The sequence below is a fragment of the Lissotriton helveticus genome, chromosome 2_1, assembly GCF_964261635.1.
Source record: "Lissotriton helveticus chromosome 2_1, aLisHel1.1, whole genome shotgun sequence".
Taxonomy (NCBI): domain Eukaryota; kingdom Metazoa; phylum Chordata; class Amphibia; order Caudata; family Salamandridae; genus Lissotriton; species Lissotriton helveticus.
Genome location: NC_136059.1, coordinates 909,476,243 through 909,491,603, shown reverse-complemented (window position 1 = coordinate 909,491,603; position 15,361 = coordinate 909,476,243). Strand labels below are relative to the sequence as shown.

At 43.9% G+C, this 15,361-nt stretch overlaps 1 protein-coding gene across 2 annotated transcripts in view; it reads left to right on the top strand.

Moving 5' to 3' along the window:
- Positions 1-15,361, top strand: part of SECISBP2 (SECIS binding protein 2) — a 429,157-nt gene that overhangs the window by 51,013 nt on the left and 362,783 nt on the right. The window contains exons 1-2 of one of the 2 annotated variants that reach the window (XM_078675639.1): positions 10,321-10,354; positions 13,927-14,084. In XM_078675639.1, the coding sequence (XP_078531765.1) occupies positions 13,935-14,084 (150 nt within the window). In that variant the 5' untranslated portion in view covers positions 10,321-10,354; positions 13,927-13,934. Of the gene's footprint in view, positions 1-10,320; positions 10,355-13,926; positions 14,085-15,361 lie in introns of those variants that run through there. The other variant, XM_078675640.1, reaches the window with a different exon arrangement.

Here is a 15,361-nt window from a genome sequence, read left to right as displayed (position 1 = left end):
TGATGAGATGGCCAGGATGAAGGCCGAAGCGGAGACCCTGACGGCAGTGGGCCTGGAAAAGCCCAAGGAAAAGAAACCCTTCCGACAGTACCAGCGTCGGTTTGGGGCGCAGGGTCGTGGAAGGGGGCAGTCTGCTGGTCAACATCAACAGCGGCAGCAGCAGCAGCAGTACAGGCAGCCCTTCCAGAAGCGACAGGGTGGTAGAGGTCGTCAACAGTCCTCTACCGCGACCAAGGGCCCGGCCGGGTCCCGTCCCTGAGCTGTTACTTCCCCCTCGTCCGTTACCCGCTCCGGTGGGGGGAAGCGTTCAATTTTTTCTGGCAGAGTGGAGAAAAATTACTCAGGACAAGTGGGTGCTGAATATTGTTTGCAATGGATACAGTCTACGTTTCACCAGCCCTCCTCCATCGATTCCTCCCGTCAGCTCGCAGTATCAACTGCGCGAGCTTCAGACGGAGGCGGACGTTCTGCTAAGGAAAAGGGCGATCGAAGAGGTACCTCTGTCTCAAAGAGGAAGAGGTCTGTACTCTCGGTTCTTTCTTGTCCGCAAGAAGGACAAAAACGAGTTCAGGCCCATTCTGGATTTGCGGCAGGCAAACAAGTGGATTCGCAGAGAAAAGTTTCGCATGCTGTCGTTGCATCAGATCTACCCTCAGCTGCAACGGGGAGACTGGATGTGTGCCATAGATCTACAGGACGCATACTTCCACGTGCCCATTGCATGCAAACACAGAAAATTTCTGCGCTTTCAAGTCGGCACCAATCACTATCAGTACACGGTGCTACCCTTCGGACTGAAGTCTGCACCCAGGACATTCTCAAAATGTATGGCAGTGGTAGCGGCACACCTGAGGAAGAACAAGGTGTTTGTCTACCCGTACCTGGACGATTGGTTGATCAAAGCCTCCTCCTTCTCGGAAGCTCGAGCACACTTCCAGAAGACGTGCGTTCTCTTGAACAGGCTGGGGTTGCACATCAACATGTCCAAGTCGGTCCCGATTCCGGTGCAGTGCATCCAGTACTTGGGGGCCTCCATCAATACGCTGTCAGCAAGCGTGTCTCCTTCGGAAGAGCGACGTTTATCACTCGTTCGGAAGGCTCAGGCTCTCATGAATACTCCGTCTACGACGGTGAGGACCGTGTCTTCTCTACTGGGATCGATGGCCTCTTGCATTTTTCTCACTCCTCACGCACGGCTACAGATGCGTCCTCTGCAGGAGTGCTTGGAGGATCAGTGGGACCAGAGGAGAGGTTCTTGGGACGACAGGATACGACTGTCTCTACATGCTCTTCAGTCTCTGAAGTGGTGGTGCTCGAAGGAGAATCTCCTCAGAGGCGTTCCCTTCCACAAGGACATTCCCACACAGACCATCGTGACGGATGCGTCTCTCCTAGGTTGGGGGGCGCATTCCGGAGATCTGCAAATTCAAGGGACGTGGTCCCCGACGGAGTCCACGTACCACATCAATTTCCTGGAACTGAGAGCTGTTCACTTGGCACTGAAGGCCTTTCATCCGTCCTTTCAGACCAACTCTCTGCTTGTTCAGACGGACAACACGACTACGATGTATTACCTCAACAAGCAGGGGGGCTCGAGATCGCGCACTCTGTCGCAGGAGGCGCAGGCGATCTGGCACTGGCTTCTGGCTCGAGGGCTGTCGATAACGGCCACCCATCTGCCAGGTGTGCAGAATGTTCAGGCAGACGAGCTGAGCAGAATCGTGCAGGAAAACCACGAATGGGTCATAAACGACGAAGTACTAGGAGAAGTCTTCGCAAGGTGGGGAACTCCAGACGTAGATCTGTTTGCCACCGCCGAAAACAGCAAATGCCGAGGCTTCGCCTCCAGGTACTACCAGCCAGGGACGCTGGGGAACGCGTTATGGATCAACTGGTCGAACAGCTTTCTGTACGCTTTTCCACCAATTCCCCTGATTCCGGCGGTTCTCATCAAGCTGTCTCAATCCAGGGCGAGAATGATTCTGATTGCCCCGGAATGGCCCAGACAGTGGTGGTTCACGGACCTGCTTCACCGATCTCTCCTTCCTCACATGAAGCTGCCGTGCAGGCCGGACCTTCTCACGAAGTTCGGGGGGCGGATGGTGCACCCCAACCTCTCGTCTTTGAGTTTGGCGGCATGGCTCCTGAAATAGTGCAATATGGCCATCTGAATCTCCCAGAGGATTGTATGGGCATACTGAAGGAGGCTAAGCGACCTTCCACTAGGACTTCCTATGCTTACAAGTGGAAGAGGTTTTGCATCTGGTGCAAGTCTAAGAACTATGACCCTACGTCATGCAAGGAAGATGTCATCCTTCCATATCTGCTTCATCTGGCGCAGTCGGGCCTTAATGTCCATTCCATTAAGGTTCATCTGGCTGCTTTGACTGCCTACAGGAAAGGCCCTTCACAGACTTCCTTTTTCCAGATCCCTGTGATCAAAGATTTTTTGGAAGGCTTGAAGAAAGTGTTCCCTCCTGTCAGGCTTCCTTCGCCTTCATGGGACTTGAATGTGGTGCTGTCCAGATTGATGAAGGAGCCTTTTGAACCCATTCATAAGGCTTCGTTGCAGCACCTGTCCTGGAAGGCGGCGTTCCTCGTGGCCATTACATCGGCCCGCAGGGTGAGTGAGATTCAGGCATTGTGTTGCCAAGAACCTTATACTGTATTTCATAATGCTAAAGTTGTTATGCGTACTCACCCTAAGTTTCTTCCCAAGGTTGTTTCTGATTTTCATATCAATCAGACTATCACTTTGCCTACGTTCTTTCAGAATCCTTCATCTCCGGCGGAAAGGTCTTTACATTCCCTGGATGTGCGGAGGGTGCTGAAGTTTTATCTTGATAAGACTAAAGATATTCGTAGGTCAGACCAATTGTTCGTCAATTATGGCTCAGTCAGGACAGGTCTTGCTACCTCTAAACAGTCCATCTCGAGGTGGATTGTGTCCTGCATACAGTTGTGTTACTACAAAGCTAATAAGACCTTAGGAGGTAAGCCTAAGGCTCATTCCACCAGGGGCAAAGCTGCTACGACAGCTATGCTCCGTAATGTTCCCATTGCAGAGATCTGCAAGGCGGCCACTTGGAAGTCGGTCCATACCTTTGCTAAGCATTACTGCCTGGACACTGATGCCAGGGCAGACGCTCAGGTTGGGCAGGCTTCGCTGCGGAATCTGTTCGCACAGTAGTGGCGTTATTTTACTCTCCACCGCCGCTTGGTGTGGGGATGGGCTTGCCATTCTATTCACTAGATTATGACTATACACAGAGATCCCCTACTACAGAAGGAGTAGTTTCTGTCCTGTAACTCCAGTTCTGTAGTAGGGGTATCTCTGTTATAGTCATAAGCGCCCTCCCGCCTCCCCGGTGGAGTGTTGTTCATGATCATAATGCTACAGGTCTGGCGTTTCCTACGCCCTCGAAAAGAACTGAGGCTAAGTTGGACCTGCTATGCATTCTGGGATACTGAGAGAAGGTTCTGGAAGGTTCTCTTAAAGGCACAGTATCCTAATTAAGCCACATAATGGCAGCCTATGGGGCTTGTCTGTCCAGGTTCTTCTCTCTATCATTCCTGAGGGATTTTGCTGTTAAGCAAGGGAAATCTGTACAGGCTTTGCTGTTTTGTGGATTTTATGGTGGAAATTTCTAGTTGAAGTACTGGACAGTGTAGCCTTTTGGCTGCATTATCTGTCTTTAAATTCTCTCTTAAGTGTCTATGCATTTTCTGCATTTTTTGACACTGTAAGAGATTATTTTTGATTGCTCCGGGGTCCACGCACATGGGCGGGACTATTCTCTAGATTATGACTATAACAGAGATACCCCTACTACAGAACTGGAGTTACAGGACAGAAACTACTCCATCTGTTTCAATAACTTGAAGAGAAAAGTTTCTCGCCAGGGCAAGAAAGAACGCCAGTATGGATCAGGCCAACTTGCATGCAGGGGCCTCTGTAAATTGCCGCTGGCTGGCAATTGTCAATGTCCAAAGAAACCCTCCTGGAAGAAAGGCAGAGGCCACAACGGGGAACAGTATGAAGGCTTTCTTTATTGCAAAGTTGGACGGCACTCCGGGCGTATGCATTTCCGCTGTGTAGCTTCGTCAGCGCCCAGCGTGGTACTCTGGAGGATGGTCGAGTGCCTGTAAATAAAAATGTCAGGCATCACCAAGGGCGGAGCGATCTACAAATGTGGCAGTGAATGAACTTTCATTTTTTATTAACAGGCACTCGACCATCCTCCAGAGTACCACGCTGGGCGCTGACGAAGCTACACAGCGGAAATGCATACGCCCGGAGTGCCGTCCAACTTTGCAATAAAGAAAGCCTTCATACTGTTCCCCGTTGTGGCCTCTGCCTTTCTTCCAGGAGGGTTTCTTTGGACATTGACAATTGCCAGCCAGCGGCAATTTACAGAGGCCCCTGCATGCAAGTTGGCCTGATATATATATATATATATATATGTGTGTATATATATATATATATATATATATGTATTTATTTATTTACTTATTTATTTATTTATTTATTTATTTATTAAAAACAAAGCTTTAGTGTCAGACAAGTATAAATGGAAATGATGAGAGCATTACATCTCAATTTGAGAGGCTGAGGCAAAAAACATTTTACATCTATGCAAAACTAACAAGCATACTCTTGGTATTTTCAGGGAAATGTGACCTGACAAAATAGAAGCCTACTAAACTGGCAGTTATACAAGGCTGTCACATAAATACCCATTTGTTTCATGGTAGAAAATGTTAAGGAAAATAAATCTGCAGAGTCTACGAATTTATAAAAGGAAGTGAATTAAAGAACTATAAAAGTGGTACATTATGTAGTTGTCGGGTAGTACAAAATATTTCTCAGACACATTTCAAACACAGCTGTGTGGAACAGACATGTCAGTTGTGTTCTCTTCCCAAGCTGCAATGTGCCCTGAGGAGAACAACATATTTATCATTATTCTGGACCTGCACATTATATGGCAGTCTCGGAAATTTACTTTGTTGATGAATTGAGAAATATGGTCTTGGTGCATGCCATTTATATCATACCAATGTTTTACATTCACAAGCATGAATACATCCATCCATAGCATGACTCCCAGCATCATCAAATGGTGTGTCCTGCGAATATATTCTGCCCCTCTGTTCTGTAAATGCAGTTGCGATTATCAAAGTATTGCTTTGCACTTTTAACATGAGCTAGTCATGTCGCTGCATTCAAAATACGTTTATAATCCTCCCACACCAAGGCAAATAACACAAGAGCCCACAGGTCAGACCCATGAACAAAAGGATGAAAGTCTTTAGAGGAGTCATGCAGAAAAATACTATGGTTAAACACTGAGGCAAGATATTCGCAGAGAGCTTGCAAAACGGCAAGGAAGCTATGTTCATGGTCTGCTGCCCAAGGCAATGGCTTAGGTGTGTTCTGCAGATAAGGGCCAAAAATAATTTAACAAATAGTGAAAGTTTGAAATCCAGTGGCAGCAGTAGCCAGCCGTTCCTAAAAATGTGCACACCTGTTTTCGGCTGTTTAGAAGTGGTACAGCCAAAATGAATTTTATGCACTTTGTGTCCAATTGTCTCCACCCTTTCAACAAAAGGTATCCTAAGTAGAAACCTACCTGTTGAACACATTTGTTTTGTATCAAGGGACACCCTATGTCCCCTGGCAGCTAAGAAACTCAGTAATTTTTACAGTATCTGTGGTGTAGTGTTCTTTAATAGTGCTAACCTAAAACAAATAATTTATGTTCTGCATAAATGTCGTTCTTTATTGACATGTACGAGTATCAAATTCTCCTTGCAATACAAAACAGTAAAAATACCCTTAAGGAACCTGCGTGAAACAATAATAAATATGTAGCTGATCTCAACATTAATCCTAATTCAGACCTTTCTTCTAGTTTATTGGAGAAATGTTGGTCTGTCTACACCTTCTGCATTTTGATAAGTATTTTGTTCTGCCTGTCCTCCTTTTAACTGTTCGTATTGTTGTGTCAAAAGTACTGCTTAGAATTCTGAATGAGGTGGTGTAATTGGACAGTGTAGTAAAGCCGGTTTCATAAATTCGCCCTTTGCTGCCTTTGTATCTTGTTCTTGTTCCTTTATTAATAATATTGGTGATGACCAGTAATGAATGGACTTGAATATGGTTACTGTCCCTGTTGTGTTTAAAGGTGTTGCAGTATTGCTTTATGACGTGGTTCTTTGACTAATGTGGGGAAACACTGACAAAGCCGGTAGGCATGCCTTAATTAAAATGACCCACCCCTTTATATTGTGATGTTGTGTCTGGTATAAGTAGGGGATATTGTGGTTGCAGGAGTCAGGACCCAGTAGGACTGTAATGTGATATGAGGGTGTCACCAAAGGTATTTCCACCTACCTGATGTACTTATTTTTAATCTAATGCATGGCATTTAGAGTGTGTGTGTTTAATAAAAGCACTATTCCTTTTTATAAAGCAAAAACACTGGCTGATTAATGATTTAAGGAGTTTTGTTGTGTTCATTGTACAAGGATTACTGGCCCACACAACCTTCCTTAGGTAGACCTTGGAGTCAAGTAAACAATGGGGTACTTAGTTCCCAGTAAAAAGACAATACCAGATGTATTACTTGAGAAGGACTCAAATCCTTCGCAACCAGAAACCTTTATATGTTTAATCATAATGGGGCCTGCAATCGGTACCATATATAAATGATTTTGCATTTTTCATGCTGAGGCTTGAGTGAGAATGTTTTCCAGTGGAACTAGTTTCATGCACCCTCTATGCATCTAGTGTCGGTGCTCTCCCAATTGAGTGCTTGTAGTAATTAGTATTTGTCAGTTCAGTTGATCTGGTATAGTTGCTCACATTCACTATTGGATTTGATTTCTGGTCCATTACAAACATCACTCAGCTTCTGTGGCCCTGCCCTGTTTTGTACACTGTGCATACTTAAAGTTTAAAATTCCCACTGCGCAAGAAGATCAGGCTTTCCACCTTCTGGGTAGAGGAAGGCTTATTCTGTCCTGAGTATACACTGCAGTATTGATGGCTACATTCCAAAACACAGTGGTGTAGTACCTCGAGGACTGCTATGTTCGTAAAGGTGGATCCCATGCGGACAGTTCCCAGATAAAGAAGTAGACTATGGGCATCAATGTTGATTGTGTGGTATCATCCATTTTGCATTCTCTATTTAAACCAAAAGATGTTTACCGTCATTCATGAGGATCCCCTGCATTAGCTGTACAGAGATGATTTCTATTATGTTCCATTAAAGATACAGCGATTTAAGGGAAGGAATATGGCTTTGAAAGATGCATATCCTGTTTCGTATTCTAACTACTTGGTGTTTTGTTTTTGAAGGGTCTGTACACTGAAAGTTTCACCTGAAAACCTTGAACTCCAGTGAGAATGTACAAAATGTCACAATGGCTATAGAAAGTGTCGCATGTCTTTCTTAACCCCTTAAGTGCTGCCGTCGGCCAACGGTCGTCACGGGCACTACCTCCCCAGTGCTGCGCACGACCGTTGGACGTCCAGTTCAGCACCGGATAATGGACAGCGCAGCACTGGGGAGGTTTGTTTACTAGCTTTAAAGGGGTTAAATATTGGAACCTTCTGATTATGGGTTCCCTTTCCTTAGAAAAATCATTGTTCTCCCACTAGAGAAGTAGAAACCTGAAAGACATTCTGGTCCATATGAGGGATAGCCCTAGAATAGCTGCCCAATATGATATGAGGCCCATGTGGGGGTTCCCAAGAGTGATGGGGAATTTCTTTTGTGGACAGTGTAGATAGTGTTTGATCAACAACATATATTATTTCTTTAGACCAGTGATTGGAAAAAACTTGTATTTTGAAAAGACACACAAACTGCAACTCTACACACATTTGTATTATGACATGCCATTTATGATACACCGGCATTACTTGTAGAAAGGTAAAAATCCATATCCGGAAACATAGGAGGAATCTGAAGTGTAGAAAAATTACAACAAAAAATGATCAGTCACTATCTAACAGTGGGCCACTTGGTGACCGACTTGAAGTAGGTAGTGTTGGAAAAACTGAATGTGGGCGCTAGGAACCCTGAAAGGGTCTTTTTCTAGAAAGAACAACATTGGGTGTTCAGACTCAAAATACACATTAGAGGATTGAACGATGATATCCCATGGGAGGGTGTGTTGAAGTGAATCCCATTGTAGTGCATTTTAGCAGGTACCGTTATTGACCTCATGGAGGACATTAGAGTAGAGAGTGTTTGAATCCTTGAACATGCCATTTCTGTTGAGTGGATCTCTAATACATACAGATGACTCGCATCAGGCTACCAGGATAGTGAGGGCGGATTATGGGGATATCCTTAATAATTTGGGGTCAGGGAAATCCACATTATGGTGAATACAAGGCTATCAATGGGTAACCAGTATCATAAATTAAAGAAGAAATTAGAAAAACGCCATCCGGTGGGGGTGGGGTGTGTGTGTGTGTTGAAGTGTTTCCCCTTGTAGTGTGTTAGGAGCAGGAGCCTTCTATGACCTTACTGAGGACATTAAAGTAGATAGTAGAGGCTATCAAAGGCTATCCAGTATCATAACTGAAACAAATATTTTTTTATAAATGGTTGAAAGTAATAATACATAACAGGCGTATTGTGACATAACAGTCTTCTAGGTCTGATAAATGGGCAAAGGATACTTCACGTCCAAGAACGACATCGATAGACTTCAATTTGAATTCATACTCCGTCAAGGGACGCGTCGCATCCACAAACGTCATTAATTAACTGCTAATGTGGCTCTGCATTTGGTTAGATGTGTACGCAGGTCATGTGATCTTTGGCATGTGACCCGGAAATAGCTTGTAATAGCGTTACAGGGTGCAAGGCTGCGACTTCTTCAAGATGCAGATGCCAGGGGGCAAAAATAAGCAAATCGCCAGTCAGGTCCTTTGACGATGCAAGTACTTTTACCTAGGAACAAGGCTAGTAGTAAATAGTACCACTTTAAGACTTTGTAACCTTATGGGGTGTACAAGGAGAGAAGGAGCCACTACTAAGGTATCTAACAATGTGTTTTATTAAGTTGTTCTTCACAAGGCAGTTCAAAATACAGTTCCGGCTTTCCTTAAAGGGGACTCGGTTAACTTCCTGCTTTGTCTTCAGCTTTCTTCACAGCCCGGTCTCACCGTCTCGCCCGGTTGGAAGAGGAAGAGGAGAAAGGAAACGTGGCAGTTAGTTCACTGCTTGATTATATCAAACTGAAAATGGGGGCAGGGAGTGAGGGTAACATTCGTGAGGAGGAGATAGACCGAACAACCGTCACCAGCAGCGTCCTCGAAAGAACAGTAGCCTGAAGTGTGGTGTGAAAAGTGCTCAAAGTATTTGGTGGCCTGGAACGACGGTCCCTCCCACTCCCTCCGTTACCCGGTCCTCCCCTTGTTAAAACGAAGTAGGTTTCTAAAGCTCCCCCGTACCTGGCTGAGCCACGCGTCTTCCTGCGCATGGCTGGGCGATGCGTGGGGACGGTGGCCTCCTGGCTTCTCCCTCGGCGGTTCTTCCGGGTCTCCCTCTCGCTCCGACGTTCCGTTGTCGGCTTGCTTCGTCCTGGGTTTGCTGGATCTTCCCACCGACTCGGCGTCCTCCGACCCTTGCTCCTCACGGCGGGTTCTTCTCCTCGGTTCGATGTCTCCTCGGCACACCAGCAACTCTGTGTCTTCCGGGTCCTCCTTTTCTTCGGTTGCAGCCAATGAGTACAGGCTGTCGCCCTGTGACATCAGGGGGTTGGGTTCAGAGTCTGGGAAGTCCAGGCTTCCCTTAAAGGGCCCAAGCCATTCCTGTAGGGGAGACGGAGAGTCAGTCACGGGGAACAAGATAGGTGACTCCGCGACCCCGTGACAGACTTCTAACGTACACGGAATGTCTATGTTTCTACGTTGCTTCTGTTAGAGTGACTGCAAGGCTGACCACCCTTGAGCTGCCTATGGGACAAATGTGAATGAACTTGCACAAATAGGGATGTTTAGACCATGTGAAATAATCACAAGATATTGTGCATTATTTTTCAGAACGGCTACAAAATAACTACTATTGAACTTAGTCATACTTGTTGGCACAATATGTATTGCTGCATGGTGAATTGTCCTCTTCGTTTTTGCCTCTGCACTGACAAACAGTTACGTAGGTAGAATGCACTTGCGTGTAGGAGTTACAGTTGAGTCACTTAGGTGGAATACACTTACATATAGATTGTAGTGGAAGTAAATATAGCCACTACAAAGAATTGGGACTGACAAATATGTTCTTTTTCTTGCCCACTGGAACAAGCCTGGGGAAATACCTCTGAAGGTTGAGTAAGTGTGTGGCATGCAAGGCTGAATGCGTGAAGATGACTAATATTGTAACTGGATAGGTTGAATTGTTAGTAGGCATCGATATATATTGGTAGTGATGAAGAAAGCCAAAGTCTCCTGTTGAGAGCATGCTTGGGCTGAAGCATTTGGACCAGAGTTCATGTAAAGCACTTAATGAGACTTTGCAGACATTAACAAATGCAATTTTAATATAGCTTAGAGGCCTTGAAAAATAAAGAATAAAAATGGTACAACATAAGACAATTTTAATAAAGTAGAACCCCCCTCCCTAAAAAATAGGTTTCACCATAAGTGCTCCATTGGATTCTCCAAGGTGTAGCCACCCAGGTATGTTTAGAATATCTGTGGTATGTACTTGATGATGAAGCATGCCACTGGAGTGGAACCAAAGGGGTTGAATGTCCTTAAAATAAACGAATAGATTTTCCAGGGAGGACTAGTGAGACTCCCCCATAAGTTGTGGATACCCCTTATGCTTTTGTGGTAGTAAGCTCAGAAGCAGGGTGCTCACAGCGATTAGCTTCTTTCTCCCTTCATTTGATTTAAGCTGTAGAAATTATACTCTCTTTGGCAGAAAGCGTGCACACATGGTTTTGGAGTACCTGGAATAGTATTGCATCAATAACTTAGTCTGAATGTGATTTACTGCCTGTATTTTTTTGAGTCTACTTGTGCCGGGTGGGTATGTATTCAGAATCGGTGTGTCTATTGCTATATACTGCCATTCCAACATCTGCAATTTTTCTTGTTTTTGTGCATGCGCTTATAAGATGTGTTTTGTGTGCACTCTGCCATGTTGTACCCTGTTCTTGCCTTGTGTGGTGTTGTATTTATTTTGTTAAGAATGTGGGCCATGTGTCCTATATTTGTCTTTCTTTCATGTGTCTTTCAACGTGAGCTTGTGAGTGGCCATTCAGGGTCTATTAGTGAAACAATGAAGACGGTAGTGTTTTATTGACTATGTGATTGTAATGACAGTTGAAAGAGTACATGTTGTTTTGGGGATGGTATGCACACTGTGTCTGTATGTACCTTGAAGGTTAACTTGAAAAAAGGACTTATGAGCATATCACCTACGTCTAAATACATTTATACAGCAGCTTGTTCAATAACTTAGTAGTGACTTATAAACTTTACCAAAAACAAGCAAAATCCACACAATGTGTTTACTTGTTTCAAACCTGACATTTTAACATTGGAACATATAATTCTTTTTTTAAAGAACTGTTTGAAACCGTGGTAAAGAGGTAACAAAATCTTGATTTTCTCTGTAAATCCAGGATGCCTGGACTCCGTGTCCATGTGTTATAATTCCTACAAGCTATACCTGATGATTGCATGTTTTAACAATTTGGGATTCGAAAGAGACTAGGGTGAACTGGAGCACTGCAATTACATACTGTGTGCTTGAGTGGGGGTGGGGGGACCAGGAGGCCATTTAAGGATAGGCCATCTAAAGGCATAGGTGTTTGGTGAGTGTAGGTGTCTAGTGATTGTGCTAAAGGATGTGATAATTGCATGTTTTAATAGCTTAAGGATTATGTAGTTAAAATGAGACTGAGGTAAACTAAATATGACAGCTGTGTGTTGTGGGAGTGGGGTGATGTGAATACGAAGAATGGATCAAGCTCAAGGAGGAGGGGGATCTGAGTAATGGAGACTAAGGTAAAGGGGAGTTGGGCAATTTCTTTTGACCGACTTTTGATCTTGACCAGTTCTTGGCAAGCTAAATATGCCAGGCCACTGTGAGACCACAAAGTGCCATCAAGATAACGTTTGGAGATTTGCCTTTAGGTTCTACATAACATTGACAGAAATTTAACAGGATTGGTGAGAGACCCAAACCTAGCATACTCCGAATCCTGAAGATACGGTTGGATCATGCCCCCTTCTGATAGGGTCTGTGCCAAACCATGCACCTCATCCATGTTTCCTGACTCTTAAAGTCTGTTGTGTCATATTCCTTAGATTATGAGATCTAAATGCGTTTCTGAAATTCAGCACCTAAAGGAGATGCCTTCTGGCACAAAGCTCTAATAAACCTTGACTGTGTTAGTCATGAAGAGATTGAAGCTCCTCATGAGCTTGCAGATTCTGTTTACATTTCTGCATTAGTTTGAAAAGGCCAAAAAGGTTAGGAAAAGCATATATATATTAGATGGGGTTTAGGGATTAAGAATGTTAATTTGTTAGGAGCTTGGATTTAGGTGGTCTATTCGATTCATTTGCGGCTGACACATCCAGCATCAAGATAGCATTGCACAAATGTTGGTAGAGGTTATAACACCTTTGTATGTTACTCATCTGTTACACAGTAAATTCATCTGACTAGGAATAGGATGACCTTCCTACATGCCCCCTTCCACACACCTGCTTAAAATGTTAGATCAAGCACAAACACAGCTGAGAAATGCTGATTTCATGTTGGAGCAGGGAGACCCAGAAACATACACAAATCTCATTCATATACACATGTAGGTGGCAACAGAGCAACAATTCTTACTTTCTTACACCATAAACCAAGAAGATTCATATACCCTTACCTTGAAGTAAAACAAGAACCCACTACTTCTTCCCTCGTTCAAAAGGAGGCCAGATAAAGTTCAAGCACGACAGGTATATAGGATTGTATTTAAGGTGAAGAAGGCTCCTTCACCATAGCAATTAGAAATTTGGACCTTGATCCTCAATGATGGGCCTTAGTCCTCGTCGATAGGCATTGGGCCTCCTCGATGGGCTTTAGTCCTCCTTGATTGGCCTTGGCCCTCGTTGATAGGCCTTGGTTCCCATTGATAGGCCTTGGTCATCCTCAATAGGCCTTGGTCCTCATTGATCGACCTTAGTTCTCTTTGATAGGCCTTTCCTTCTAGGAATACCCTTTCTTTCCTATTGAATATTTGTGACCTCTGTAGCTAGTAATTTCCTAATGAAAAAACTTGACCTCAGTTGGGAAACAGCTACTTGACGCAACCACATCTCTTTTGGCACACAAGAATATTGAGACAAAAGGCTGTTTTTGTCTTTTTGTTGCTATTGCACCTGAGCCTAAATTACGTTTTGCATTTTATCTGCTCCCAGTCTGCCTTAACCCAATCTGGCCTGTTCATAGTTGATCAAAATTTACTGGTGGTTAAAATGGAGACCTGGCAAAAGTCGCTTAAAATTGCAGTATTAGTCGGTTCTGGAACCTTGTTGATTTTCATTGTGTTTATAGCATTATTCACCATCTTTTCCCCCTGGTTTTCTTTCATAGAGACATCGTTTTAGTAGGCAACATTAATACATTATCTATTGCTTAGTATTTGTATTGTATAGACAGTTCAGTACCTCCATGGGTTCTGTAGTGCAGTAAAACTAGATATTTGGCCTTTATTTAGAGGAATATTGGTTTAATAAGGGGGAAATCTCATTGTGTCATAGATGGATCACGAATCAAAAGAAAATTGAGTGGCACTGGAGTCATCTAAGATACACCCACAGGTTGTTTTGTATTTTTCTTTGACACTAACGTTTGTTACTGTTTCTTTACATTCTCATTTGTTTCTTTTCAGCTGAGCTAATGCAGACCACAACCAATCACTCAGTTCCGCTAATGTCATGGGCCAGTATAGCATCCCTGCCTCCCAAAAAGAGTGTTCCAGCTTCTACCCAAGGAATGCCTTCCTCCAACCATCCTCTCAATAAAAGAGAAGACATTCGAACACATAAGGTAGGTATATTGGGACATTTCAATTTTATTAGGTGTTAGTTACATTTTGGCTGTGAAAACGTATTGTAAATGAAATGCAAAGAGCTGGTTTTCAGGCAACACGGTAGCAATTTTCTTAGCACACAGGAAATACCTGACACTTCCTCTAACTATTTATGTCTCCAAAGTGAAAAACAGGAAGAGAGGTAATAAAAGAAGTAGACTTGATAAACAGATCTCTGGGAGGGAAAACTTGGAACTCAGAAAATACTGAATTCCATACAGGCCAAGGCATTAATAAAGTAATCTAGAAAAAAAGTAGTGATTTGAAATCCAGGAAATAGAAGTAGTACAAGGCAGCTCTTACAGAGCAAGCAACAAGCTGAAAGAAGTGAAGCTAAGATGCGATGAAAACTAGCTTCAAGGGCTCCTCTTTTATAATAGAAGGTTAGGACCTGGAAGTAGTTTCACAGAAAGGACACAATATCATTGTCATCTTGGAGAAAGGGGAACAAAATAAGAGGAATATCCTATCTGAGGAGTGTATCCCAATGTGAAATATATTTGCTGGATTCGCTTGTTTCAAATGGTTCAGGAATGAAGTACCAGAGACTGAGTAATATAGGTCAGAAATGAGGAACAAGAGACAGGGAACAGTGCAGAGTTGGTAGTATACCTTCTGTGGCAACCCCAGAGAGGACCAAACCACTTCGCTCTTCCACCACCCTACAAGACGCTGCAGGGTGTGCACAAAAACAAGCAGCAGTCATGAGCACAAAGACCTAGAAGGCAATCAGCACATAGAACTTGATGTCAGCAGCCAGGGACACAGAACCAGAAGGCAACCGCTGCAGAAAACACTGTGGAGCTGATTCTCAAACGTGTGAGAGCACAGGAGGTAGTTCTGCAGGAGTACTCTTTTACATACAGTTCGCATGCATTTGTGCCCGAAACATCCATTTCCTTTTAGTATGATTGCTACGAAAGCCCAATGTTTCTATCTGTACTAATTGTATATAAATACTTATTTTATACTATCCCCATTTTATTTCCATTTTCGATGTTTTGGTGCCAATTCACAAAAGCATGTAAGATTGCTTAAAAGAGTACTACAGGAGTGTTGCTGTTTGTTCTCCAAATTACCTTTGTGAATGGTCTCGAAAGAGCTGAGGAACGTCTGCCTCGCCACTGGGCATTTGACAACTACACAGGTATGTTTAGCCTCAGTACCTTGACTTGGATCTCCGGTGTTTACAGGGAAGGCTGATTTGGGTTTCGAGTGCGTGCAAGGTTGGCTG